Genomic DNA, 27,883 nt, shown 5'->3' with positions numbered 1-27,883 from the left:
GCATAACTTTTTCTTAATTGCCAAGAGTGTATTGTCACCTATGCATTTTTAAGCAAAGGTACAACTGATTGTGGCCTTGCAGGCACTTTGGGTGATTTGGGTGATTACGTATGCCCCTCCCACCTTTTTAAAAAAAATCGTTTTCACTCCCCTTAAAGTTTTGATGCTGGCTCCATCCCTGTCTGTGCTGCCCCATCAAAAGTGGGCTGGTTGTTAGAGAAATCTGTTTCTAAAAGACTTGTCAGTCGTGCCAAAAATGTGACGGCTCTAATCCGACCCATTTAAAGGGACTGTCCTATCAAGTTGGCTTCCAATTTTCATGTAGGCTAGTCTGCCACGGAATGTGTCGTAAAAACGTAATCCACTGTACATGTTCTGTTTAAGCAATAAATCGAAAGTTCGAGAAGTTTTACATCAAACTATGTACATTAATTATTTATAAAGAGGGTGTAATAAGAGGAAGGGGGAATCCTTTCTGTGAATCTGGTGGAACAGCTTTATCATAAGGATCAAACATACAGTATATTTTGAGTGGAAAATAGGTTTAAATCCCACGAAAAGCATTTTGAAATCTTATGCAATGCCACAAAGAGTATAGAAACGTAAGCCAATTTCTGGAGCATGACTAGTGGTGTCATGATCAAATATTACAAACCTGAATTTTCCTAGCAATCGTTTTATATCACAGATGCTGCAAATATAGAAATGTGATGATGAATTTCTAAACAATAAATTAATTTGCAAAGATGACCTTTCTCACGGGGCTAATTTTTCACCTTCTCTACAAAGAGACAAAGGTGAGTGGACAATTTGAGTATAAATTACAGAAGGGGGCTCTTGAGAAGAACAAAGATTCAGCGAGATCCACATCAGTGTGGCACCTTGACCTTTAGGTTTAGAGAGCCTTAGTGTATGATGTATAAACAGAGACAGTGGCATATGGGGCATTGGTGGCAACTGGACCTAGTAACATTCATGTTTCCTCTTTGTTGTAGAAACTCTTCAACAGGAGAAAGGTAAGTGTGGTTGTTCCTGAGAGGTTTGCATAGCTATGCTTCACCTATCACTTCATACCTTGCATTTGAATCGGTACTCGTGATGTCTCCCTCTCTCATCTTTCCACGTTTAAACCTGTTTTACAGAAAGTCTAAAGTGAATAGTTTTAACCTAGAATTGTCCACTTATTTTGTGGCTAAGAAATCCTGAAAATTCTTTTATTGAAGGATTGCTTGTCATCCAACTGGTTTTCAAAACCATTTGAAAAGCTGATTAATTTCAGCTAATACAATAAAAAAAAACACTTGTTCCTTTGTGGTGTTCCTTTTCAGAGATCCCACTAGAGGCTTAACTGGAAAGAATAACAGTGTTAAGGTGCCCCAAAATCCAAGATAGGACAAGAGGTATCAAACTCAGTCCAGACCAGACTCAATGACAGAGTAGACAAAGTGCATGGGAAAACCCAACTTTATTCACATCGAAACAAAGCTGGGACTGCGTACAATCATTCAAGTCTCGCTGATCTCAACATGTCAATCAGAAACAATAGCTTAAGTACTACAAACTTGTCATCAATGATGTCACAACATAACACAGGGATATGTTAGTGGGTTTGGCTACATATAGATTTCATAGTGGTTAACCAGTTTATTGGGTTATAAGTATCTGATGGCTCCACCTGGAACCACCCCTATATTGATAAAGGGTAAAACGCATCACTTCTACGACAAGTGACTGGTTGACATACTACTTCATTGGCGGCGTGACAGCACGGATTCTGATATCTTGGCTCTCTGTTAACCAACCTTGGACACTTGAGAGGTCATCAAGATATGAGTCAGATACATAGTAGGGGGCGAGAGGCCCATGGACTGTTCATCTTCGAATTAAAAAAGTTACCATCCCTCCTTCCCAGGCCATGAGACCGGGCAATCACTTTGTACTTGGCCTTGTGTGGCTCCTCGTGTCTACGTTTGCGTTTTGGGCATACGGCAAGTGTCCTATCTGTGTTTGCTTCTAATGAATGGCCAGTGTTCTCTGTGTATGTGTCACGTGCTATGAGACTGTGTATGGAATTGAATTACCTCCTATTTATTGAGGTTTTAGCTAATCTAATATTAGTGTGTGTGTCATGCTTTCTGTTGCTTTCTGTTGCCCCTGGGGACACTCTTGGTTATGCTTCATAGAGTTTTTTTGGCTTACTGCTCTACTGCACCAGACCGTCAAAGGTTGTGTGTGCCCTTCTGAAACTTTAATTCATCTAGGAGTATACGGCTTGTGTCTTGGGAATTGGTATTTCATGACTTTGTTACGCTGTTCCAATCCTCCCTTATTTCACTCTAACTTTGGCACTAGTTGCCAACCATTGTCTGAGCTCTGCACGGATATGTATTTCTGTTGATTCAGCCTTTTAAGTTTTCCTGAGGCTTTGAGACCTGTGCTCATTCAGAGACATGCTGCAGCTTCCATTTTGAATAAAATGGCTGCCCCACTACTCTCTTGCTTCTGTATTAGCGAGCTATATTTGCGTGTCGTTCATGTTGAATTCACCTTATACATTGGTTATGTTAGTGTTCTTTATGTTTGTGGGTGTGATGTTAGTATTCTTCATGTCTAAATGCATATATTACCTACTGTACATCTTCAGATTTCGCTTGTTCTCAGAAGATGACTTCCCCCATTGTCTGATGCCTTTTATTATATCTTTAAAACAAGTCAAATCTTTTAATTAAAAACGCTAATCCTTAGCACCTAGCTTAGAAAGTCTAAACTGCCCATTGAGCTAGGGTTAACCGACCATGGCCAGAGAGCCATTTTAGTGGCTCATTTTAAGTGGGATGCTGATGCCACAGAATGGACAGCCCCAACACTAACACTTAATTGTCTCTGCCCTTCTCTGTGGGATCTTTATTCTTGTCTGGAGGGGTGTAAAAGGGCATGGTAGTGCCAGAGATCACAGGTTATTATGCTTTTTTTTTTTTAAAAACAACCAGAGAAGAACTGATAACGCCGGCACCCATGCATCTGTATGATGGCCTGCATTGCAATACACTCCTACGTACTCAGCCTGCTTTTAGCTGGTGTAAAAACAGGAGGAATCCATAGGGATTCACGCCCCGCCTGCTAGAAATTAGCTAGCGTTCTTCCGGCATGGAGCAGGGCTAACAGGCAGCTCAGATTTCTGCTCCATTCCCTGCCCCATCTGGATAATCCATTAAATTACCCAGACTGTACCTAACAGCCGGAAGACTTGCTTTAGTCTCTATTTTCCATTCCACGTTATGTATTCAGAATGAGACTGCTAATGCACATGTAAACAATCTTATCTCCCTTAAGGGCTGTCACTTGAGAAGTGCAGTGCCTTTCAAGCCGGGGTGCAACTTACATGGCTTGCCCTCCTTCAAGTCGGGCTTCTGGATAACCTAGCCTCTCTATTGGCCAGTTTTACATTGCTCATCTCTTTCAATGGCGCATACAAGGGATGCCCTGAAGGGAGGGTGCCACTATTATGAAGATACAGAATGCCACATGGCATCCTAGGAACAGGTCGTGGCACCCCTTACTCATGGCAGGGGTGTGCAGGGTGGCATGGCAGTGCTGTATTTCCATGCCAACCTTTGTCAGGCAAGTGATCTTCTGATCATTTAGTGCAGGGCCCTAATTGGTCTTATACTTGCCCTTGTAGGTCCAGTGTGAGACTACAGGGTGACATGTATGTGCTACTAATACATGTTTGTCGCTGTTAACATCATACCTGTCACATATGTGTCATGCATGGGAAATAGATGAAATACATGTGGAAAATACATTTTGAACAAATGGGTAGACAACTGGCCTGGGTAATTGTATCTGCCTCCTTGTTATGCTTGGGGGACTTTGTTGTAAATTAGCCACTCAATACAACCATCACAGAAACCTTCTAGACTTTTCTACACCAAATGAGACAGTTCATGAATGTTTGCAGGACTATATCCTCTGTGAGTCTCCCTGGCTGGGAAGCAGCTGTAGGTCTGGTGGTTGCGTGCCCTTCACCCTTTGTAATCAGTAGGGTAGGCAGAATGAGGTTTCAGGGCTGGGAGCCAATGAGGTATGCCTTGATGTACTACTAAACTTTCCTCAGAGCAAGAAAGTCCTTAGAGGAAAAAAGTGGAAGACTCATGCACTGTTTACTTATAAACTATGCTATATATATATATATATATATATATATATATTAAAACAAATAGGTGCTAATGTCTGACCATTGCTCTGCGGGTCTGTCAAACTCAATTTCTATCTTTTCTTTTTACAGATCTCTTAATTAAAGAAAGAGGTAAGTGGAATAATGAGTCTGTAAACATCAAAGCGCTGTAACACAGGCACTCAAGACTCACACTCCTGTGCTTTTATTTTATTGCAGATGGTATGCAGGGTGAAATAGGTAAGTGTGCCAGCACGTGCTGTCCCTAGAGGGGTTCTGTGACTTCGGCAAGCTTTCATTTCTTTACATGCACCAAACAGAAAAATAAACAATAAAAAAATTACTCATTGTTCATATTTTCGTGGCCACTCATTTGGGGAATTTCTCGGCCTCTTTTTGCCAGTCCTGTTTGCTCACCAGCCATTGCCTGGTCACATTGTCCACATTGCCTTCCTTATCTGGTGGCCTTTCCAGTGAAGGCGTTGCCCTTCGCAAATATATAACAGTGAGGTTCAATTTGTGCCACTGCATTCTTGGGGAAACGCGCATAATGGTAGCAAATAACATGGAAACTTACTTTCACAAAACAACATGTTCCTGCCTCAAAGGTTTTCCTTCCATTGGTAACAATAACGATTCCCAGCGAGGCTGTGAACATCCAAGTCTGGTGCATTATGCCGTGTAGATACGTGGCACGCATGGGAAAGAGTGCGGGTGGCCCCGGTTCCACTTCCGATTCAGGTCAGGTTTCATCAGGTTGTGTGGGGGAAGCCACTGGTTTTCGGTCTTCCGCAGCATGGAGGAGGAGGGCAGTGTGGAGTCAGTTTTGACATCTGTGACCGGTGTCGCGGAATGCATCAACTCCCTCACAAACTCTCCTCCAGGGATTTAATTTTCAAATAGAATCCCCCCTGGGGAGTAATACTTCCTCGCCCTCATTCAGTTCAAGTACCTTTGGCTTTGAAAAACATTGGTGTACGTGCTATTAATCCGTCACTCGGTTATGCCCGGCAGTCTTACAGTGCAAACCTGGCTTTATGGTCAGCCGGATGAGATAATGGCACCTTAGGTGAATTCCCTATTCCACTACCCTTCGGGATTCATTGTTAGAGGGACACCAATCGTGACTCTGCATAAAGGAGCCTCAAACTCGCTACTACCCAGCCACCCATGGACCTGTCCTTGGGCTCAGTCATCAGCCCTCCTACTTTTTAAATGCCTTCTTTTTCCACATTTGAGTCCCAGCTGTATACAGTGGGCTTCCATTTCTCTTTTCCGGCTGCTTTTGCATCCCATAGTGTTTCTTGGTCTAGGTGCCCTTCTGGCCAAGTTGGGCAGTTTTTGCTTTTATCACCATGGTGCATCTAAATTGGACTTAATGGTGTTTGTTCATGCGTCTTACAACTCTTACACTTAGGGCCTGATTCATGGATTTTTTTGCACGGTGCAAAGTGACTTTGCACTGCCAACAAACACCCTGATTCATGGAATAATGCAAAGTGTCTTTGTGCCACGCACAGTGACTTTGCAGGGCAAAAATGCACTTTGCACTGCTCCATGAATCAGGGTGTTTGCTGGCAGTGCAAAGTCCCTTTGCACCAGTGAAAGTGACTTTGCACCATGCAAAGAATTCCATGAATCAGGCCATTCATTTCTTTGTACTATTTTTGATCATACCTGAAATGTAACTTTTCAGCGCCAAAATACCTATTTGGAGGTACAGAATACGCTCTGTAAAAACAAATGTATTAATTCATTAGTTCAACCATTCTTATGTGATGAAAATCTTGCAAACATTGAAAAACATATATGCAAACAAAATGTCAGGGGTGACCCTTTCATTTTTCAAAATATTTTCCACCGCACATTCACACTGGATTAGTGACTTAAAACATCCTTGCTCTTCAGAAGACCTGCAGAAACCCCAGATTTGTGAAAGGGGCCACCTGACTCACCTTTCCTTTTGGAATCTTACCATACAACGTCCTTCTACCTTCCACCATTGATCAAGAGCTTTCAAACCTTCCTCGTACACAGGGATCCCTTCTTATTGAGCTGTAGGTGGGGCCTTGACACGATTTCATCAGCGAGGCATAAAGCACATGTTACAAGATTACAACATAATACTTCACATATCACACAGACGGCTAGCCTTGTATTAATCAGAACCGTACGCGTGTATTTTCAGAAACAAATCACCTTGGCTGGTGGCAGCACAAAGCAAAGGAAGAAGTCTATGGAGACTTCGGAAGCCTTCTAAACAGCCCACGGCTGGTGGTGGTGGTTGCGGATGAACACTGCCAGTATCCACCGGTTTATTTTGGGGTGTGCTCCACAATAGTGCAGGTGGTGCTTCCCAAACTAGAGAATTAATTGGCTATTCATCGATTCCTGCTCCATGGTAGAATGTGTAAAACCTATCCTGACGCACGAGGCATAGCACAGAGCACCTTAATCATCACAAGCCAATGGAGAGGCTGAGTGGTTAATGAGAACACCTGGGGAAATCCTGTGGAATGCATACAGTAAACCCTTGATCTTGAGTTGGCAGTTTACCTGTTCAGTATTCTAAGAGGGTACATATCAGCCCCACTCTCCTGAACTGAAAATGAGCCTGTAGCATTATTGTGAGGTAAGGAGATAGCATGGCACAGTCCCACTCATGGCATATGCCATGAAATGGCATTTATAACGCGCCTGTACACAAGTGTTGCTAGGCGCGAGATGAGCAAAACCAGCGCGCGAGGGTATAGAAAGACACCAGAGATGTTTTTTTTTAACAAGAGAACACATTTTGAGGATCTCAGCATTTGGACATACTGTACAGCATGGAGATCTGGCTCAGGTTTAAGATTGACGCCTATGAAGGAAAATTTGCAAGGCACATGAACCTGTTCACTGTGACTGAGTGCAAGGACACAATGGTAAACTCTGCGAGGAGAGAAGCTGTGTTCATTCGTAATGGGTTCTGCTTCAATCAATTTCACGGCTCAACTATTACCCGACTGTGAAGAACACTCATCACTCTACGTTCAGTGAGATTGAGTGCTCACCTGGGAGGACTCCTTTCATGAGGTGGACAGTCTGGACTGCCTTCTTGGCGAGGAGGAAATTCCTAATATTAATATGGTGAGCAGTAACATACAAAAAGGTATGCGACTGCTCCTTTATATTGCATGGGTTTTAAACTACCGCCTCCTTTTTATAAATTACACAAGTGGTCAAATCAATAGAAAGCCCCAGTTACTTCTTCAAATTACTCTTTACAGCCTGCTGTGCACAAGGCTTCACTAATCTCTTTGTTTTCAACATCTCTGTCACCTGCATCTATCAACCCGCCTCTACTCCATTGCAAACTGCTTTTCGCTCTGCATTAGTATCGAGGTATATGTCAACTCCTCCACTGTTTTATTAGGATCAATTTAGGCCTCCTCTTAACTTTTGATAGGTTTGAGGGGAAGATTCGATAAAATGATTTCCAAGCTGGTGGAATAAATCCCGGTTTACGTGGTTATACTCCCCGGCGAGGCAAGACAGCTGCCATCAAGGAATTCTCTGCCCGTTGGTTTTCAGCCCTTGCACCGTCTCCTTGTCTTATTGTCTAATTACTTTCCTATTGCTACACTTCGGCACTGCTTTCATTTTGAAGCTCCTACAGAAATACACATGCAGGCACTAATTCAACGCAGAAATTATATATATATATATATATTTTTTTTTTATTTATTTATTTATTTTATTGTATATGGTTACAAAAATGTAACCTTTCACAAACATACAAAATATTTAAGCTATGAATAAAACCAAAAGCTTAAAAGGAAGTAGATCCAAAACAGATAAATCAGTTTTTCAACCTTCAACTCTTAAAAGAAAAACAGGAGAAAAGTCAGTGAAAATTGAGAGAGAAAAGAGGAAAAGAGCGAAAACTGAGGAGAAAGAGAGGGGACTTCCGCAGAGGATCAATTGTCCAAGCTTTGGCATTCCTAGAGGGCAACATATTAAACTCCAGATCCCCAAGCAGCCATTTGCCAAGATTTTACAATTCTAACTTGAAATTATATTGGAAGTTTGTTTGGGAAACACTACTCTGCACATAATACCATCATTGGCTTGTTTAAGCAGGTTGGACATTTTTAATAATTTGAGCAGGAAACATTGGCATATAAATTCGTGCACACTAAATGGGTTACCTTTTTAAAATCTTTTTTCTTTTGTAGCACTTGAATATGTTTCACGATCAAATTCTGATATACACTAAGCCTTGAAAAACAACAATAGTGGTTATGTGTAGGTTTTTTGCCCTGTTCTCACCTTTGTTGACACCAATCCATGAATATTTAACTGTGAAAAAAACTGCGGAAAAGCTAAAATGTGTGTTCTGTCCTATATGTGTGCACACAGTAATTCTGTGAAAATAACATTAAAACAATGGATTAAGGCGTTGTTTTGAGTTCATCTGACGACATTACTCATAAAATATGTCTGTCTATGTCCATAATACAGAACCTAGTTGTCACATTAACAAGGCACTCGATTTTCTACACACCAGTAGGGCACACCTGTGATACTTGTGTCTTTCCTGGTGTAATATTTACAATAAATGGGCCACACAAGAAACTATTTCAGTTAGTGTGGTGCAATTATGTCCCACAGTTTGTTGCTATGACATAGGGCTTCATTCCAAGGTGGGCGGTAAGGGATACCGGGCACCGGTAAGGAGACCGGTGCCAGTAATCCGTTACCGCCCTACTACAAGGTCCCTTAGCGGGTCCCTCCATTAACGGCTGGTCTGACCAGCCGTTGTGGACGGGACCCGTTAAGGGACCAGGGCTCAAATAACGGGCTTGATGTTGGAACCCCGTGGGGGCCACTCAGGTAATTCACATATACACACAGGAGCCTTTGTCTGCTTTACCTTCCTTTATTCTTCCTCTTACAGACTGTGTCCCTCTCCCCCCTGGCCCTCCCTTTCCTCCCTTCCCCCCTTTCTCTTCCCCCTCCTTCCAGTTCCCTCCCACTGTTCTGTGTCCTCTCTCTTAAAGGGGCTCTGCCCTTTATTCACTCGTAACACTTGACATTCGCGAGCCCGTTATTTGCGCCCTCCCCATTCCCATTGAGCCCTATGGGGGCTCAAATGGGAATGGGGAATGGTTTGTGCAATGGGGACTTACCGGTCCCGCCAAGGTCGGACTAGCCCAGTAAGTCCCCATTGCACCAAACCGGACACGGTCCCGTTATTGGTGGCAGTCATGGCGCAAATAGCACCATGAATACCACCAAACTCGGAATGAGGGCTATAGTAGTGTTGCTAACACCCAACATATGGGATGTAGGACATTGGAAAATGCAGCATCACTTTATTACAAAGCCTAATGCGCCTGCCCTGGCGCCAGCTGTAGGACCAGCTCCAATTACTGAGTACAAGGCTGATTAAGAAAGATGCCTTGTACTCCCGCGAGAACTCCTGGCCAATGAAATGCAGGTTGCGGGCCCTGAATCACAAAGCATTTTGCAGTGGGTGTATCCCATTGGAAAACGCGTTGTGATTCTGGCCCTGTGTGTCTTTGTGCTTCGCTGCAGTGTGCTGTGACGCAAGGCGTTCGCTTTTACTGGGCTTTTATCTGGTGCCCCAGTCTTCGCCCTAGCATAAACACAACCGCCACCATGGTCTTGGCAGTCTCCCGTCTCGCCTCCCTCTTGGCAGGGCAACTGCAGAACCACACGAGGGGTCCATACTTTCCTGGCAAATGATTTCAATACATGTTCTATTTCTAAAGAAGCTAGTATCCAGGAAAACGAACGGATTCCTCCCAGTTTCGTCATGACTAACTTGCTGACTCAAGACAAGGCTTGTTTTAAATTCTCAATGGTTACAAAAGAAGCAGCTGCACGTCTGTTGGCTGCACTCAAACCCACTCAATTCTGTTTTTTATCTCTTCTTGCCATTTTGGTGGGTCATCATAGTTCGAGCCTCTCCAAATGTGTTGCCGATTTTGTTAATCTGTGCCTTAGTTAAGACATTTTGAAATCAGTATTAATCTCCTGCTGCTGAAGAAAATGAAATCTTGATCCCACCCTCATGCAAAACTATTGTCCAATAGCTCAGGTACCACGGCTATCTAAGGTGCTGGAAAAACTAATGACCGAAGAGCTCTGACATTTTATTGAGCTAAATGGCTCCCGAGACAAATTTGAGTCAGGAGTTCACCTCAAACCGGTACTGCTCTGGTCTTGGTATGGGGCGATATTCTGGCCACAGCTGATGCTGGCCATCTGTCCTTATTTGTTATGTTGGACTTTTCGGCAGGATTGAACACTGTGGGCCATTATCTTTTACTATCGAAGTTAGGAACTATAACTGGGATGAATGGCCCTGTGCTTGCATGGCTAAAAGGCTTTCTCTCATTGAGACAGCAAATGGTCCAGATGGGACCTCATACATCTGTCAAATGCGGGCTGTCACAGGGCTCCCCCCCTTGCTCCTGTTGTTCCACATTTATGTTCAACCGCTGATGTCCACTCTCAGAACCTTGAAGATTGAATTTCATGTGTATGGGGACAACACACAGCTTTATGTGAAAGCCACCGGCCTTTCTGATAATTTCTGGTCCTTAGATGAGTGTTTGAGAACTGTATGGCAATGGATGACCCTAAACGGCCTCCAAATGAGTCCATCTAAGACTGAGGCCGTGTTATTAGCCTTGTTTCACCTTCTTTAAAGAACCAGCAAGGTTTCCTCCCCTTCTGATCCTCCTGGATCTCCAAATATCCTATGCTAACAAAGTCAGCAATCTAGTGTTTATTTGGGACGCTGACCTATCACTTACAGCTCAAGTCACTGCCATCCTCAGAGTACCCTTTTATCAGCTTGTGGACACTTAACAAAGTCTCTCCAGTTTGTTCCTTCTGCTCTGCACGCTCACATGGCCTTATAGACCCCTACTTAGATCATGCTAAGGCCTATTATGCAAGCAGCACTAAAAACGTGTTGTTCACAATGCAAATGGTTCAAAATGCTGCGCTGCATCTAATCTTTAAGCTTCCTAAATTTGCTACGGCTTCTACACACTGCAGAAAACTTCACTGGTTGTCTGTTCAGCAAAGGATTAACTTTAAACCTCTCTGCCTTACGTTTGGTGGTGCCTCCTTCACAGTTCCATTCCTGGGGCGACAGACAATTTTCAGTAACATGCCACAAACTATGGAATCAGCTCCTGCATAATTATTCTCAGTAACTTAGAGTCCCTTTTAATGTTTAGGAAGAAGTTAAAAGTACATCTTTTTCAGTAAGACTCTTTGAATTTCTTGTGTTCCACATGTGCCCAGATGCAGGTCCCCTGTGAGGCCCTCCCTCCACTTGAGCTTTGCGGTTCAAAGTCTCTAGAAAAAGACATAGAAATAGAAATAGGTTCTTGGAGTTTCTCTGCCTCACACATTACAAAACGGAGTCGGATCAGCTGATGCACCCTGGGAAAACATTAGGCCAAGATCAAGGACTTTCCAAATACTTCCACCTGGCACACGAGAAGCAACCAGTTAGGCATAACTTCTGGACACAATTGGAAATTCTTGTGTCACCAGCTAACACAAAGACAATTCAAGTAACACATCAGTACACAAGTATATGAACCTCCTTGGCCCACATTAGAGGAAGGCCTGCTGACTACCCTATGACATGGGGTTGAGCAACAGAATGTGTCCTACAATTGAAGGTTCAGCATACATTTGTACCTACCTAAATTACAAATGGAAGCCACATTTTTCTAAAAAATGGGGCACCTTCAGATAGAACGCAGGCTAATCATATAGCATTTCCTTAAAAGAGGGCCTCTTTATTTTTTGTTTGTGATTTTTATGGAGCGCAGAATTGGTATCAAGAAGTAGCAGAGTACTGTGCAGAGAAAATGGGATAATTGGGTGATTAGATAAGGGGGTCGGGGTCATTTACAGTATTAATCAGCAGGGGTATGAACTGATTATCATTAACCTCCGAGCCTATACGCCTTTCCCTGCAAGAGAGTGGAGGTCGCCAGCAGAGACACTGGGGGGTTGATGGCAGGAGTCTAGAAGAGGTAGTTCTCCACCGGATGGTGACCTCTTGGTAAACCATGAGTGGGGGCGGGGGAGGGGAAGTTCTACAGTGTTTACGTTTTTAAAGTGTACGTCTTGGCCAGCATGCTTAGCTTTAATGCAAAGGAGTTCTAGTTTAGAATCCATGCTGAAACTCAATACCATGTTCCCATTTTTCTTTTACAGACATCTTAATTAGAGAGATGGGTAAGTATTTTAATGTGTGCGAAATGTTTGCAGTGACATAAATTGGGTACATCTGACTAAGATTCATTTATTGTTTGCTTACAGATGATCTACTCAGTGAAAAGGGTAAGTACACGTGGGGACTCAGTGTGACGTTTGCTATAGACCCCACAGGGGCACACATGTGAGAGGGTAACATGCTGATGTGTGGCCTACCAAGCTCACTCTATGTAAACTCCCAACACTCGTTCTGCCTGATCTCCAACCCAACTCAATACATTGCCCATGCTGGTTTCCTTCCTCAGTGGCATCCCTCCTGAAATATGATGCTGCCAAAAGTCTCCTCTTTCCCCCACCTGTATCCTAATTGAGCCTCCCTGTTTTTGGTCCTAGAGAAATTATCTAAATGTTCCTTCCCAGTGATCTCCACTCAGTCGCACAATCATTTCACTTTCCTTCATTAACTCACATTTTAGGCAATGGCCTTTTAGGCAATGGCATTTTGCTCACAGACAAGAGAGCTCACAATATACGTTAAAACAGAGAAACTTCTTTTGTGCTTCTATAGCAATACAAAACACCTGATAAAAATAGAACATTGTGAGAAAACAGCCAAAAAATGTGTCAAAGGGTTGAAGGAGGAGTGATTTGTAGAAACAGGGAAAGAGAGGGGTGGTAAACAGTCGTAGGACAAGAGGTGGGTTGATTTTATTAATATACACAATTCCATGCAAGGGAAAGGTTTGATAGAAACTGAGGGGTTCTTGTCATCTTGCACTTGGATTTTGGAAGTCCAAAGCCTCAAGTAGTCTCAGCTCAGCCCTCTGCCTTTTCTCCAAACTCCTCTCAAGAATATGGAACCTTTATGCTATTTCTGCTCTGTGGTTGCTTAAAAGGACTTTTAGTGTCTCCTTGGATGGGAGGATTTCCGCTATCCTTATAATCCAAATTGGTCTGTGCCCACCTACTGCTAATAGGAAGATACCATCAAGTATATAGCATTTTTATATTTCATAATAGTATAAGAAGGACGTTCGAGATTTTCCCAATATTGTTACCCACTGGACAAGTTTACTTTGTTGCCAATACCTCCTTATCAAAGACTGTCTAACGTCTTACATTTAATTCAAGAGTAAGCAACTTGATGCATTTTTCCATCACAATGGTTGTGTGACAAACATACGCCCTATGTACAATTAGAGATACAATTTATTTGCAAGCTTGGTACATGAAAAAAGCATCCTCAAAACTTAAAAATACCTTAAGCCTCTTAATCGCAAACAATGTTTAGCATCTGTCTTGGTCATATGTGTTTAACATGCCAACAGGGTGAAATAGCTTTGACCAAACCTTCAATAAAGACTCACAAACCTAAGACAACGTTGAAATTCCATCTCATTCTCCGTTATTCACCAATCTTGAATTGTCTCTACTTTGGTAGTATCCGTGAGATAATCGGTTGCAGTGAGATTACATATCTCAAGGTTTCCAGGGATTGCATATACAAGCCTCCATTTTGGCATATCATTTATGCTTGTGTTGCCACTGTAATTCTTCCGTGTCATAGTTCTGATGTACCTTTTCATTCTCAGAGGATATCATTGTAAAGACTGGAGGGGGTTCTCTGTACACCTGCTCTCTATATGGCAGAGGAGAGGCACAGAGGACCCCAGCAAAGATTATATATTATTGGTAACATAGTCGAGCAATCAAGGCTTAGCTCTCTTCGAGTGGCGGGAAACCCACCAGCGGATTCTCCTCAGCACGTCGACGGCCTCGACTTTCTCTGGCAGGACAGAGCGGTCGGCGGTGCTTCTCTCCGTTCTCCTTGGCGGACCCCGTCTCCGGTCGGAAGCCTGTCGAGGGTCTGACTTCCAGGGAGCTTCGGCAAATGTTAGCGGTGCTCGTTGGTCCCTCAGAGCTCGGGAAGAGGGCTCCCAACCAGGTCCTCTCTTGGATCAGTCCTCGATGTACTCAACAGCTTTCGGATTGGGTCGAAGCAAATGCAGCAGCAGATCTTCTTCTTCCAGCTGGGCTTCAAGGATAAGCTTCAAGTATCAACTTCAGCTTCTGAACGGCGTCAGTTTCGATGTCAGTTTCAACTTCAGCTTCTGAACAAATTCTCACAGTGAGAGGCCCCCAGATATACTGTTCTGTCTCTCGTTCATTCTGCTGGGTCACACTCAGTCAACCAATCACTCAGAAGGGCATTCAGGCAGTCAGGCAGCCAATCAGGCATACAGTGCATTCAGGACATTCTCCTCCCTCTCAGACACTCACAACAAGGAATGTGTATTGGGGCAAGTAACTAGCCATTCAGCACTAGACACTGCATTCATACCAGTTTTGTGCAGGGCTGTCTCAGTCATTGTGTTTCATACCAGAAACCAGACATCCACAACAAGAAGTGCATATTGGTCACACACTCCATTCACCCAGGTCCCGCCCACAGGGTGTACCCACAATATACAGTCACTGGGAAGGCTCCAGCCAGTCCGGCCAGTCTGGCCTGGACTTCCCCACAATAACCTATATGGAACTTCCACCCAACAGCCAGTCAGGGGGAAGGGACAGAGTCAGGGCTTCCCAGGTCTTTGGGAAAATAAGGTAACAGGCAACAGAAAGCAAGAGGCCATGGGGTCCATCTTGTTTCCTATCAGGAATCAACTGATTCCAATGAGAGGGCCTGGGTATCCCCAAAATGGAGGATACTCAGAGCACCTGTCAATTTCAGCATGGAGCTGCCACCAGCCCATATCCTGCTCTGTGGGCCACACACAGGTGCCCAAAAACATACACTAGGGGCACAGGGTTGTACCCCCACCCATGGGTGCCATAAGGGTATCCCAAGGGTCTGTACACCAAACCAAAAAGAGGAAGAGCTGCACTGCCAGGAGTCCCATATGAACTCCTGGGCAGAAAACAATACAGAACACATATGAAAAAGGACTACGGGACGAGAACAGGGAGGCCCTGTCCCTCCAATGCATTTCCAGCATCACAATCATCTAAAGACGTTATAACTAAGATCTCAGAATACTTTGTAGCCCACTAAGCAACCAAAAACTACAAAGACATTACCATATTTTTCATGCATGGCTTTTCTCTCAAAATGGGAACATTGAGACTGGTAAGTGTCTTAATTGTGTCTTCTGCATACATTCAGATCAAATTAAGATCAAATTATATTAGACTTATACATCTAGGTTGGTGCACTGTGTGACCCCTGATGTGCTGTGGATTCACAGAAAGGCTGGGGACAAGAAGGGATAATACATGCCATTTGACCCTTGATCGAATCCCAGGAAGTGACATCAAATGAACTTTGACAATCCTGCTGATGACAGCAAAGGGGATGTCACTTCAGTGAAATTTACAATATGGGTAACATTAATAAAAAATAACAAATGTGACAAATGCTATTTTTGTTAACAGCCATACATTACATAGCATAGGGTGCTGTACAGCGATATCAAGGTTGCAGCATGGTACACCAAGAGCACACCCAGAGCAGTTATTGTTGACCATGGTCCTTGCAATCATATTGCCTGCACAGACACATGTGCCCATGTTATCCCACCATATGCCCGGGTACACCTTCACTTGTCAGGAACAGTATCATATGTTAGACAAAGCCTCATATAGCCCGGGGAGCCTCATATGGCACGGCCACCCACATGTTTCAAGAAATAGCCTCATATACGCGTGTACAGTCTCAGAACTGGCATGTGATGTACCTACCCCTTATTCGGAGGAGCAGACTTAGTTGCCCATGAGCAAAAGCAAACACCTAGCGCTAGACTCATAGGGACGGATATATAAATGTTAGTCATTATAAGCATAATGTACAATGTGCACAATACACATCTGCGTGTTGTCCTAAATTAAGACAGGAAATGGCATACACATAAAACCACGTGAAAAATATCTGTACATTTCATGTAACTGACATTACAGCTCTAATTGGTGGGAGTTCACAAAAATGTCATTTTCCCCTGTATTCCTGACTATCTTGTATGCGTGCATACTCTGTGCAGTGCAGGCAGTGCTTACTCTGTGCAGTGCAGGCAGTGCATACTCTGTACAGTGCAGGCAGTGCTTACTCTGTGCAGTGCAGGCAGTGCTGTACGCATTCGTATGGATAAAAACAGGAATTTTAAGAGTGATGCGTCATTGCACTTTTCCCTCCAGCTTCAAATGCTTTTAACCATACATGTTGGTCCATCCAACATACATGATGCCAGTAGTGGAGCAATTGCTGTATTTCACCACGCTTACTGCACCCCTTATTAACTGAATCGTTCAGGTGTGCTATAGATGTTCAGTAGAGAGTGGTAACTCCTTTGGCAAATCTTTGTAAATATCCATAAAAGTGAGGACTGTCTGAGTGTCCAAGGACACATGCACTGTCTTAGCCTTCTGACAATCTGCCCTAAACGCCACGCAACTCTGAATTTAAACCCTGTCCATTTGCAATGCATGCACTTGAAAGTACATGAATGGCTGCAATAAAGTCATCATCATACTACAAGCCAACTACCCTCCCCTACTACAGGCCAACTACCCTCCCCTTCCCTCCCCTGGCTGCACTTGAATGCACATTCCAGTCACTCAAGGATCGTAGCTCCCACCACACCCTTTGATTGTCCCTCGAATTCACACCATTCAAAACCAGCAAGCACATCTGCTTCACTCAAACAACCACTCTCAGCCCGGACACACCCATCACTACCAAAGCCATCCGCCCACATAGAGCCTGCCCTGATAGCTCCAGTATCCCAAGTACGACCTTTCTGACAGAGAGTTGGTTGTCCAAGCTTAGACAGGGCACGTGGACCCATCGAGGAAGGATTACAGTGTAAATACAACCATCATTTATATGCCAAAATGGAGACTTTTAGATGCACCATCCAGGTGCCACATCACATCTGCCTCTTACATGCATGCATGCATCTGCCTCCCTCCTCCATCCCAGCTGATCATATCATCTACTCTCAGCAAATACCTTCCTCCGCTCAGCCCTCCCCGGAGCATTGCCTAATGGGAGGCCTGTAACCATCATTAGTACCCGCTCCAAGCCTCCACACGGCTGGAGGCTTCCATCGTCCCCCGCCGGAGACCGCGGTAGGTTTATTTAATTATTTATTTTCTTCCTCCCCCTCCCCTCCCTTCCGCCCTCCCGACCCCACTTACCTTCTTTTTTCTTCTGGTCTTGGAAGCGAACGCACTGGGAACACTTCTGTTCCCAGTGCGTCTGCTCCCGATGGCCGCCATGGAAAGGGAAAACGGACTACGTTTTCCCTTTCCATGGCGGCGCCCATATTTTTTTTTTTCCCTGTTCCGAAACGTGTTTCACAACAGGGAATAAAAAACAAAAAATAATAGCCATTAGCACCCCGATCCAACGGGCCGGGGGACTAATGGCAATAAGACGCTCGGGCCTATAACTACGGCCCCGGGCATTACCTGGGGCGGTATTGGTCCGCCGCCTGGGTTTTTATTGCCACAATGCAATCCACGTGTGAGACCTTATTGTAGGCGTTCCTGGCAAATGCAAGCCCTTACAGAAACCCGGTTCTGTGATTCCTCTCTCACCTACCCTGATTACAGCATCCTTCACACACAACAGAGCACTGGTGGTTGTGTCGGGGTCGGCTTAATCTTCTACAACTCAGTGTCTGGAACTCAGTGGCCCCTGCAATGAGACCCTCAAGCATGTGCTCATCTAAAGCACCACCGGATGTGCTGCCTTCATTAGCAGTGCCCTCAGCTGCCACTACACGTGCAAGGCTCCACGCCGTGGGACTGCCTTCCACTTCCCCTCTGCCTTCAAGTTGACTTTGCCAGGCTACTCAAAGGTCTCAAAGCCTTTTTCTTTGGACAAGTCTTTGAGCCGAACTCATCATGGCCAGTCATTGACTTCTTCGCCCTTGCTAAGGGGATACCTGGCTTCGAGCCGTGCTCACTATTCCTCCTCTGCATCGCAGCCCAGAAGTTGATGAGTGCAGGCTGGAAGTACCCCAGTACTGTGGCAATATGGTTCAATGGCATTTGTGGCAATGCCACTTAGGTATACATCTTACTTGGAGTGAAAAACTAAGGACCTGTTAGATGACAGCCCTGGTACACCAGCAAAGCCTCTTGTCTGGAGGGTGGTGGGGGTGTGATAGAGCTAAAGGAGTTGCTTCTGGCTGGTTTCTACAAAGTTATTGAGGTGAGGGTGATGTTATCAGGCATAAATCTGAGGTGTGTGGGGGGGTCATATGTGTAGTGTGCTGGTAGGTTGGGTAAGGGAGAATGGTTGAGGACTCTTGTGGAGTCATTGCATTGGAGATTGAGGCTATGTTGAACCAGTAGAGTTTCAATCTGCCACTGGGTTGAAATCAGAGGTCATCTTGCATTGATGTCCATCAGGATTAGGTGGTCTATATGGATCAGTTATAGCCTGATTATTGGGTGGCAATGTTGTGGTGTGTCTGATGTGGAGAAAAAGTCAGGGAGACTGACCCAACTAACCACTATCTCCAAGTGTCTAAGCGTTGCGCACAGGTGTGTTACATGTTTGATCAAGGCTTTCCTGCAAGGGTCCTATCTCTTTCATCCGAGTTTGATAGGCTGATAGCTTGGTTTTCTGGTTCAGGTTTGGGTCCATGCTTGAGATACCTATTCAAGTTGGGTATCTATTTGAACGTGCTTGTCTGAGCAGTGTTGGGGCCCCAGCCTGTGTGCTAAAGATATCCCGCTGGCATAGTCTTCAGCGGTGGCGTGCTAGTTTGTCTGTTGGGGTGTTATGTATAGCCACGTTTTGAGGGGTGAATTCTAGGGGTTCTTCCTCTATGCAGAGTTTCCCGGGCATTGAGATTTATTTTCTTTTTGATTAAAGTGTGCAACAGTTGAAAGAGACTCAACTGTTCACACTGTGGACAACAAATCGATACAGTGAATATAATCAATAATGTTCTCATTACATATAAAAACATGTGTTCAAATATCCAGTCATCGAATTTAAAAACATTTTTTTTTATTTAAGACGGGCTCAAGCTTAATAATTCATAGTGTATTCACTATAGTTAATGAGTTTAAAAAACACATTAGGATAACTCTCAACCTGAGTGTTTTAAAATGTCCTCAGTTTTGTACGATAAGTTGATTATAACGAGGCTAAATGGACCAGAATTACCCTGCAAGCGCCTTCTCCAGAGCTCCTCAGTTAGCAGCTGTTACCTAGAATTAATATCTTTATCAAAATATAATTCATAGTAAGGAATCAGCTTGCCACATGAAGTCCACAGGTGCCCGCTGGTTTCGGTTATAGGTAGTCGTTTGCACAGTCGACAGCAGGGCTCAGTAACTGGTATTTTATTCCTTCTATTACTTTCATACTAGGAAGTTAAGTCTGTGCAACATGAAAGTTCACCGACATGTTGATGATGGAAATGTCATGATGTATGCTTACGGCAGCATTCCTAATATAATAAATGCATTGTACCAAATTAGGGATTTCTTCGCTTCTACATGTTCACAATTTCTATTCCAGTTCCATAACCAAGTTTTAGGGCCTCATTACACGGACGGCGGTGGACCAAGGTGCTGTTAGCACCTTGGTCCATGCCGGTAAAATACCGGCACCGCCTTGGAGGAAAGGGGAATTACCGCCCTATTCCAAGGTTGGTGGGGCGGTAATTCCCCCTTCCCCCATTGCCCTTCCCCATTCCCATTTTTGCCCCATAGGGCATAATGGGAATGGGGAAGGTGCTAATTACGGCACCGCAAATTGCGGTACCGTAATTAGCTCCCTGGTCCCTTTGCGGGTTGGTTTTTAACGCCTGCAAAAAGCAGGCGTTAAAGTCTCCAACCCGCAAAGGGACCTCGTAGTAAGGCGCTAAGGGTTAACGGTCACTGGCACCATTAACGGTGACCGTTAACCCTTACCGCCGTCCGTGTAATGAGGCCCTTATTCTTTAGGGCATTATTCAGCGCTGTTAAAGGCTCAGTCCCAGTCCGGCGTCCAATCAGTGGTTTTAAAGAATTGCAAGATTGTATTAGCAAAAGCCGTCACTGCTTTATTACTTCCTGTTTTTAAAGCATCGGCCAAATTATTCAACAACTGGCATGAAGGATTTGTTAGTGCTTTACTATATACTGTCTCCTGTTTTAATTGCCAGAGTAGTATTTAGTGAAATAAGAGCAAGTTCCAGACAGATGAAATGTATCCTAATGCACTGTGCTAGACCAAAAGCGGATCTCCAAATGTTACCTTCAAGAACTTGCAAGTCGCAACCAATGGTCCATAGAATACGGGATGGTTGCAAGACCATATCAAATCTTGGGTACTATAAACGAGTAATAAGTCTTTCATAGTAAATCCACCCGTTTTCATGTAATAGATTTTGACCATAGTTATCACAGCAAGGGTGTTCCTTGATTTCTCGGCATATAGCTCAACATATATATGTCTCAAATTGCTCAAAGTGGTGGTTGCCAATTTTCCATAAGATCCCATCCTCATGATCCTAGTTCTATTGATTTTAACTGTAAGGTCTCACACACACACACAGTCATTTTCCAGCGGATTGAAGGCTCTTTGTAGACCCACCAACGTGGGCATCGTCGGCAACGGCAGATGTTATTGACCTATTCTGGGTGGAAAACACTTAGCCGTTTTAAACGTTTCTGGGAGGTCTGCGAGGTACAGGTTAAAAAGCATGGGTGCCAAATGCGCACCGCGGTTTCAATCCTCGTACTGTGAGGAGACAAGCCGAGAAGGTGCCCACGTTATCTAGACATACAGACATATTGCTGTAAAGTTCCTTCATTAATCGCAGTGATTCCAATGGAATGCCCCAATGTACTAGCTAATACCATACTAGCGAGCTGGTCACTCCATCGGAAACTGCCATCAAGTCGACAAAAGCCATATAAATTGGCATGGCAGATTATGTTTTCATGCCTCCTACTTTCATGAAACGTTTGGCCAGCAGATTGTGTCTTGGAAGAGCCAGTTGGAAGTCTGTTTGATAGATGCTGATCAGACCTTTGTCACTGGCCCACTGCGCAAAGCAGTGTCGAGCGTGGCGAATAGTCTATCATTTATCAGACAACTGCTGGAGCTTCATGGATTGGTTGCCATGAAAGAGAAGAAGGCTGATCCTGAACATCTCGGGAGGATAGCCCAGGGGTAATGCGTTCGTCCTGGAAGCAAGATGGCGTGGAGCAACACAGGTTCGATCCCCGGGTCCGCGCTTAGAAACCTCTGGGTATTAAGCGCGTTATAAATAACCCATTAATTACAATTACAACATCTGGTGGAAGCGTGGCGGTCTCATCGTGGCCGCATTGGTGGAACACAGCATTCTAATCAGCTTGTGGTGGATGAATTTCTTTTTGGCAGCCTCAGAGCCGCTGCCAGGGAAGGGGCGATGGGCAATAGAGAGTGTTTTCAACTGAGAAAGCGGAAAACCTGTGCAATGTTTCCTAAGAAAATGGCTGCTCCCTTGACAAAAGGACAAGATGGCATGCCTGGTTACCTGCTGTAGGAATTCGATGCAAGTTCGAATGCACACTCAAGAATCATGTATGTAATGCCTTCCTTATTTCATTTTACAGATATTGTATCTAAAGAAAGAGGTAAGTGTAATACTCCCCGTGCATTGTTTTCCGCTGTGCAAGGCTTACATGTGCATTTCATGTTACATGTGTACTTTTTATTGCAGAGAATCTCCTTCGAGAGAAAGGTAAGTGTGCCAGGATGTGTCACCACTGTCTGTGTCCTTCTGACGCACCTGCCTGTCATGTTTGTTAAAAAAAAAACTACAAAACACAAAGTCCAATCGTTTGATGTCAAAAAGGGATTGCTAAACAGGTGGCCAGTCGGAGAGGGAATGCTGCATATTGTAGGAAGTGATACCTTGCATATCCTGTAAGGTCAATCAAGGCTGTGCATGCACACGTGTTGAAGATTCTGCCACCCCAGAATGTGCTGATTCCCAGAGGGATAGACGTGTGTATGATTTGGCAGTGGTCTGGCCAAAATTGCTTGGAACAGGTTAAGTAAATGTGGAAATATCAAACAAATCCCTTAGATGGGACTTTTAAGGTTCAGCGCTGTCATTGCGCACGTAGCCCGCACGTGGATGGAGGGCTGGCCTGCCCTTTCTCTAGTGCTTCACACCCTTGAGTGATGGGGGCCAGTGTCTGGGTGTCGTGGTGCGCCCTCCCCCTGCACACAAGATAATAAGGGGAATGACGTGCCGAGGGGCAGCTGTAGCAGAATGCGAGGGGCGCGCCCGCCTTCAGTGCTGCGGCCATGGGACATTGTGAACTGGCCCCTCTGTGTTTAATCCCACCATCAAGGTGCTTTACTCTTCTACAAGTGAAAACAGAGGCAATATCACTGCAGTACGGAGCGATATCACAATCCCATTCCTATCACAAAACGTCCTGCTTTCCCATATAAGCACGAGTAGCGAAGGAACATGTTGGAATATTAGAGGTATGTCTAAACGCACAATAAGAATGGTGCAAGAAAGGTGTAAAAAATAAATAAATAATTGCATCCAGCAGCGTGTAGTGAAGCTAAAGAAGAAATGGTGGGCCTGAATTTACAAAGCGTTTTCAATGGGATTATCCCATCGAAAAACGCGGTTGTAAATCAGGCCCTATATGTGTAGGTTACAGAGAAGGGCAGGATGACATCGAAAGGGGAAACATCAAAATCTACTTACAATTACACGGATCTGCGTTCAGCATTTTTAAGGCTGTCTTGAGGGTAAACAGGCGCATTCTGATGGAGATGGATGTGTGTGTTTCAGCATTTTTCTCCCACATCCACTGGTTCTCCCGAGTGCACGCTCTTCCCTCCCGAGTGCACGCCGGCAGATTCAGAGCGGGGCATCCACACACTGCTGGCAGGCCTGAGGGTATGACTGAACAGTCTTTCGGGAGATCCCGTGCCAGCTCTGACATGGCTGCGCACCCGGTCTTGGTTCACCGGGGGCCGCAAGCAGTGAGGGGTCGGCAAGCAGTGAGGGGTTTACTGGATCTGCGTCGAAGTTGGCGGGGAGTCAATGGGGGCCCAAGCCTTTCGCCGGGCTCCTTCCTAAGGGATTCCGCCAGGGCCTGCATCCGTGGGGTGTAGATCACAAGGAAAAACAGCCGCAGCGAACGGTCAGCTTTCCCAGGAAGACACCCCTCAATAAGTAGAATCAGGCTAAGAGTAGACTAATCTGGTAGGAAAATGCAAATGTGTATTTCATAGGGGGCGAGGGGTAGCAAAGAGGAAACATGTTTACACCACATTACAACCATGCCTGGAAAGGGGTGGCATGGGATTGGGGACACGGAAATCTCCCCTCCAGCCTCAAAAGGGGTATTTGTGAAATGTTTGTAAAGACACTGAAGTTTTGTAACATCTGTGTTTCATAACAATTCTTTGGCTACCTAACATTCTCCCGTTGTTGTGTTTTACAGTGGCCATCACCAAAGAAAGAGGTATGTGCCACCGTCTTGGGGAATTTGAATGAATTGTCCAATCCAAAACTCATGCCCCTCCTTCTGATTTTGTGGACAGAAAAGTATTGACTTGCTAAAATGTTTTGAAATTTTGCATGCTGTTCCTCTTGTCCTGAAGCAGCAGAAAAGTCACCCAGTTAGGATGGGAAGTTCAAAAGAGTATAAGGTCAAAAAAAGGGGGCGTAAAGAAGGTGGGACTAAAGAATCAAATTCTAAAATGTTGTTTGGATATTTTTCTTTTTCAGACGATTTAGCTGAAAAAAGAGACAAGTGCTATTTTGATCAAATAATGTTATGTTACAGATGCAAATGCACAACTGGCAACTTATACATTTGTTTTTGTTCCCTTAATAGATACCCTACAGCAAGACCAAGGTGAGTGGGCCCGGTATACATCAATTAAAAGGACGAGGTCCCATCTATTTTAAGATTTCAATAGTTAGACTTTGTTTGACCTGGTGTGATTTCAAATAGTAATCAGTCAAGTTGAATGTTATTAAAACTCTCCTTGCTGATCAGCGCATCCGAGGTGAGTGTGTGAGGACTAGGCTTCTGTAAACCTCTTGAATATATTTGTGAAAATCTTATTGTAGGGCCAGTGATGGCCCTTGGCTTATTGGACAGTCATCTAAACCAACATGAATTAGGATATTTACTAATATGTCCGAAACATTTAATTACCCTACAAATTAGTCTCTAAATTGAAATTTACATCAGCAGATACAAGAGAAGTAAAACATCTGAAATAAACAGCCATTTTCACATTGAGAGGAACTCGTTTCACAGTTGCTCTAATTTAATGAAAGCAGAACGGAATCTATACCATAAAACTCTTAGGTATGTGTCCTACTCATCTGTCTCAATGTATCAGTGTTAGGTTGCCCTCTGCTTTCCAAATGGCAAAGGGCACACCCACTTCAACAGCAGCTATCATTTCAACATATGGATGCAATATATCAGTGTTAGGTTGCCCTCTGCTGTGCAAATGGCAGAGTGTACCCACTTCAACAACTACTACCATTCCAAAAAACAGAATGTGCATGGTTCTACGTGGTCACCTGCACCTTCCACTATCGCAAACATTCAGAAGTTACTTCTTTCCACCCCACTTCTCTTCACACAGGGCACGGCAGTTTCAGTGTCAATCAACAGTTAATTACCGGCTCAATGTTTCAGTCTCTAAAGAATGCCTCCTCACGAGCTAAAACTGAAAGCAGGTGCTGTAATTATGCTACTACATAATCTTGTGCCATCACAGGGTCTCTGCAATGGAACAAGGTTGACAATTACGCGTCTACAAAGACACATCACAGAGGCCCGTGTGATTGATGGAACTTAGACACTGTTCTTATACCGCGCATACCTCTCATCATCTGATACGTTTAGCCTTTTCAATGACCATTAATAAGTCACAGGGACCTACGCCCCCTTCCTGAAGCGATCAGTGGCAATTCCAATATTTAAGAAGGGAGATGGAAGTGACCTTTATTTATTTGCATTTTTAAAGCGCTCACACAGCCCGCAGGCATCGAGGCGCTGTTACAGGAATTGTTTGTTTTTTAGTTGCTTAATTGTTTTTTTTTGTCTTAGTTGCGTATTTATAACGCTCAAACACCCATAGGTTTCTAAGCGGGGACCCGGGGATCGAACCTGTGTTGCTTCGTGTCGTCTTGCTTCCAAGGCGCACACGTTGCCGCTGAGCTATCCTCCCGGGACCTTATGAATTACCAACCGATATTGACCTTGAGGATGCTAGAATGGCATATGTTACACCAGGAACAGCTAGTGATCATGAGTTATACCATGGAGAACTCATGAAGCAAACACAGACAAGCAGCACACATTGTCATGTTATAATAGTGTAAACACATCTCTATGCTCACCTTGTTCCCATGAACAGGATTTAAGTTGCTTGATAGCATTGTTTAAACAAGTCATTGAAAAGCCAAAAGGTTTTGGCTGTCATTTGTCAGGAGCAACTTTGCATTCCCCAATAAACATTATGCCACGATTATAGAGCAGCAATATTCACACCATTATAAGCGATAACAATCTTCAAATGTAAAACAGGCCCACACAATATAGCAAACAAGCTCAGTTCTATGTAGACTGGGAAATTGGGGACTCCTTCTATTAACCTATTAAAGTAACAGCACAATCAACCAATTGCAAGAAAGGTACACCCATATTGGTCCCCTTTCAGCAAATTACAATGCCAGAAACATACAAAATAATGGAATAATGACATTTTATAACCTAGCATATTTCCTTCTCTGATGGTATACAGCACACTTTCTGTGAAACATTGGGTAAAATCCCACACCGTTTCCAATCGGTTTTGTAGGGGAACTCATGAAAAAATCCCAAAGATGCAAGTCACTGGCAGTGCACAGGAGCATTTCCCAATGCATTTTCATGATGTTCCCCATAGCATTTGTTCTTGCTGTCTGTGTTCATGCATTACCATGCTGGCTGCACCTATATATGCCAGTATTACCATATAAGAACATACTCATGTTCGCTTTGCAAATAATGCCGACAATGATACTATAAGAAAACATGTTCAAGCCGCCTCTTCCTATATATGTCAATGCCTGCACACTCTCTTATTGGGTTTACCATTGGAAATGCCATGCCACAATAAAACATGTCCAAACCAGCTGCTCCAATGTAGGCCAGCCTTGCCACATAGCAACACTTATCATGCTTGCTTTCATACAGATACACAGAACAAATCATCATGACACAATAATAAAACGGATAGACTGGTTGCACTAAAATGCTAGCCTAGTCACATAATAACACTTACTATGATTACTTTATCAGAGATGCCCAGCATAAAATATCTCACTCCCCCTCACCCAAATCAGCATCTGAGGCTGCCACAGGGACATTAAATTGCTCATTCATTTGCTCATAGAAGCACACATTCAAGCAGAATTCACTAGCTCATTCACAGAGCATTCAAACAACATTCACTCGCGCATTTCCACATACACCCATACACCACAAACTCACTCAAACATGCACAAGTAAACACATAAAACATACACATCATACATACACATTCTACACCTACCTTCGTCCCTGGTCAAGATGCTGCTCCTCTCAGAGACTCTGCCTCCATTGATGAGGGTCCTCTAGCTCCATCGCACAAGAACAGTAACCAGGAAAATGGGTGTTTCCTGGTTGCTCGATATGAGCTCAGGAGCCAGAGCGCCTCAGTGTCAGCACCCCATTTAGTCTGAATGTGCGGGGAGGCGCAGGAGCACCACCTCACACATGCAGACATGCAGTTCATCTTCAGACATGCACTGAGGAATGCAAATTGTCAACATAAACTGCTATCCATAATGGGCAATGGTACTGGCAGTTTGCCGCCCACTCGCCCATTATGGACAAGTCACCCCTGCATGACTCGGTCAAGGATACAAGAAGGCCATACCAGATGAGGTTAAATTTTATCAGACAATGATACCCTAGAAATGTAGATATCGGAAGAGTTCCCAAGTTTCAGGCATTCTGAATTACCAATTATTAAAAACAAGTATTTTATTTATTTATTGGCCATTTGTATGGCGCCTATACACAGGTGTTTCCAGGCACCACAAGACAAGATGGGGGGGGGGCATGGGAAATCATAAGAATACAACAAAGAACGGTTATATTGGGCTTGTAACAACCCTACCGTGCAAGTGCATGACGAGGTGATAAGTGGAAGGGGGAGAGGGAGGGAGAAGTGCAGAAAGTGGGGTACCCCCATGTGTGGGCAGGCAAGTGCTGGTCAGGCAAAGGCGGCAAGTGCCAGGGGAAATAGGGGGGAGAGGAGAAAGAGTGCAGTGGACAGGTAGGACTATGTTGGGATAGTCTGGGAAGGGATCCAGAAGGCAAGTGCTGGTAAAGGATGCTGGAGGGGACTGGTGGGGGTGGTCTGGTCCC

The 27,883-nt window shown here is 44.2% G+C and overlaps 1 protein-coding gene across 1 annotated transcript in view; it reads left to right on the top strand.

The window, feature by feature from the left end:
- LOC138569204 (butyrophilin subfamily 1 member A1-like) overlaps positions 1-27,883 on the top strand; it is a 259,914-nt gene that overhangs the window by 185,114 nt on the left and 46,917 nt on the right. Inside the window, exons 4-12 of the mRNA XM_069647015.1 lie at positions 996-1,016; positions 4,289-4,309; positions 4,397-4,417; positions 12,434-12,454; positions 12,539-12,559; positions 22,040-22,060; positions 22,147-22,167; positions 23,903-23,923; positions 24,299-24,319. Of these exons, the coding sequence (XP_069503116.1) occupies positions 996-1,016; positions 4,289-4,309; positions 4,397-4,417; positions 12,434-12,454; positions 12,539-12,559; positions 22,040-22,060; positions 22,147-22,167; positions 23,903-23,923; positions 24,299-24,319 (189 nt within the window). The remainder of the gene's footprint in view (positions 1-995; positions 1,017-4,288; positions 4,310-4,396; positions 4,418-12,433; positions 12,455-12,538; positions 12,560-22,039; positions 22,061-22,146; positions 22,168-23,902; positions 23,924-24,298; positions 24,320-27,883) is intronic.

The sequence above is a fragment of the Ambystoma mexicanum genome, chromosome 1p (genome assembly GCF_040938575.1).
Source record: "Ambystoma mexicanum isolate Mex_15411 chromosome 1p, UKY_AmexF1_1, whole genome shotgun sequence".
NCBI lineage: Eukaryota > Metazoa > Chordata > Amphibia > Caudata > Ambystomatidae > Ambystoma > Ambystoma mexicanum.
This window is presented reverse-complemented; position numbering and strand designations above follow the sequence as displayed.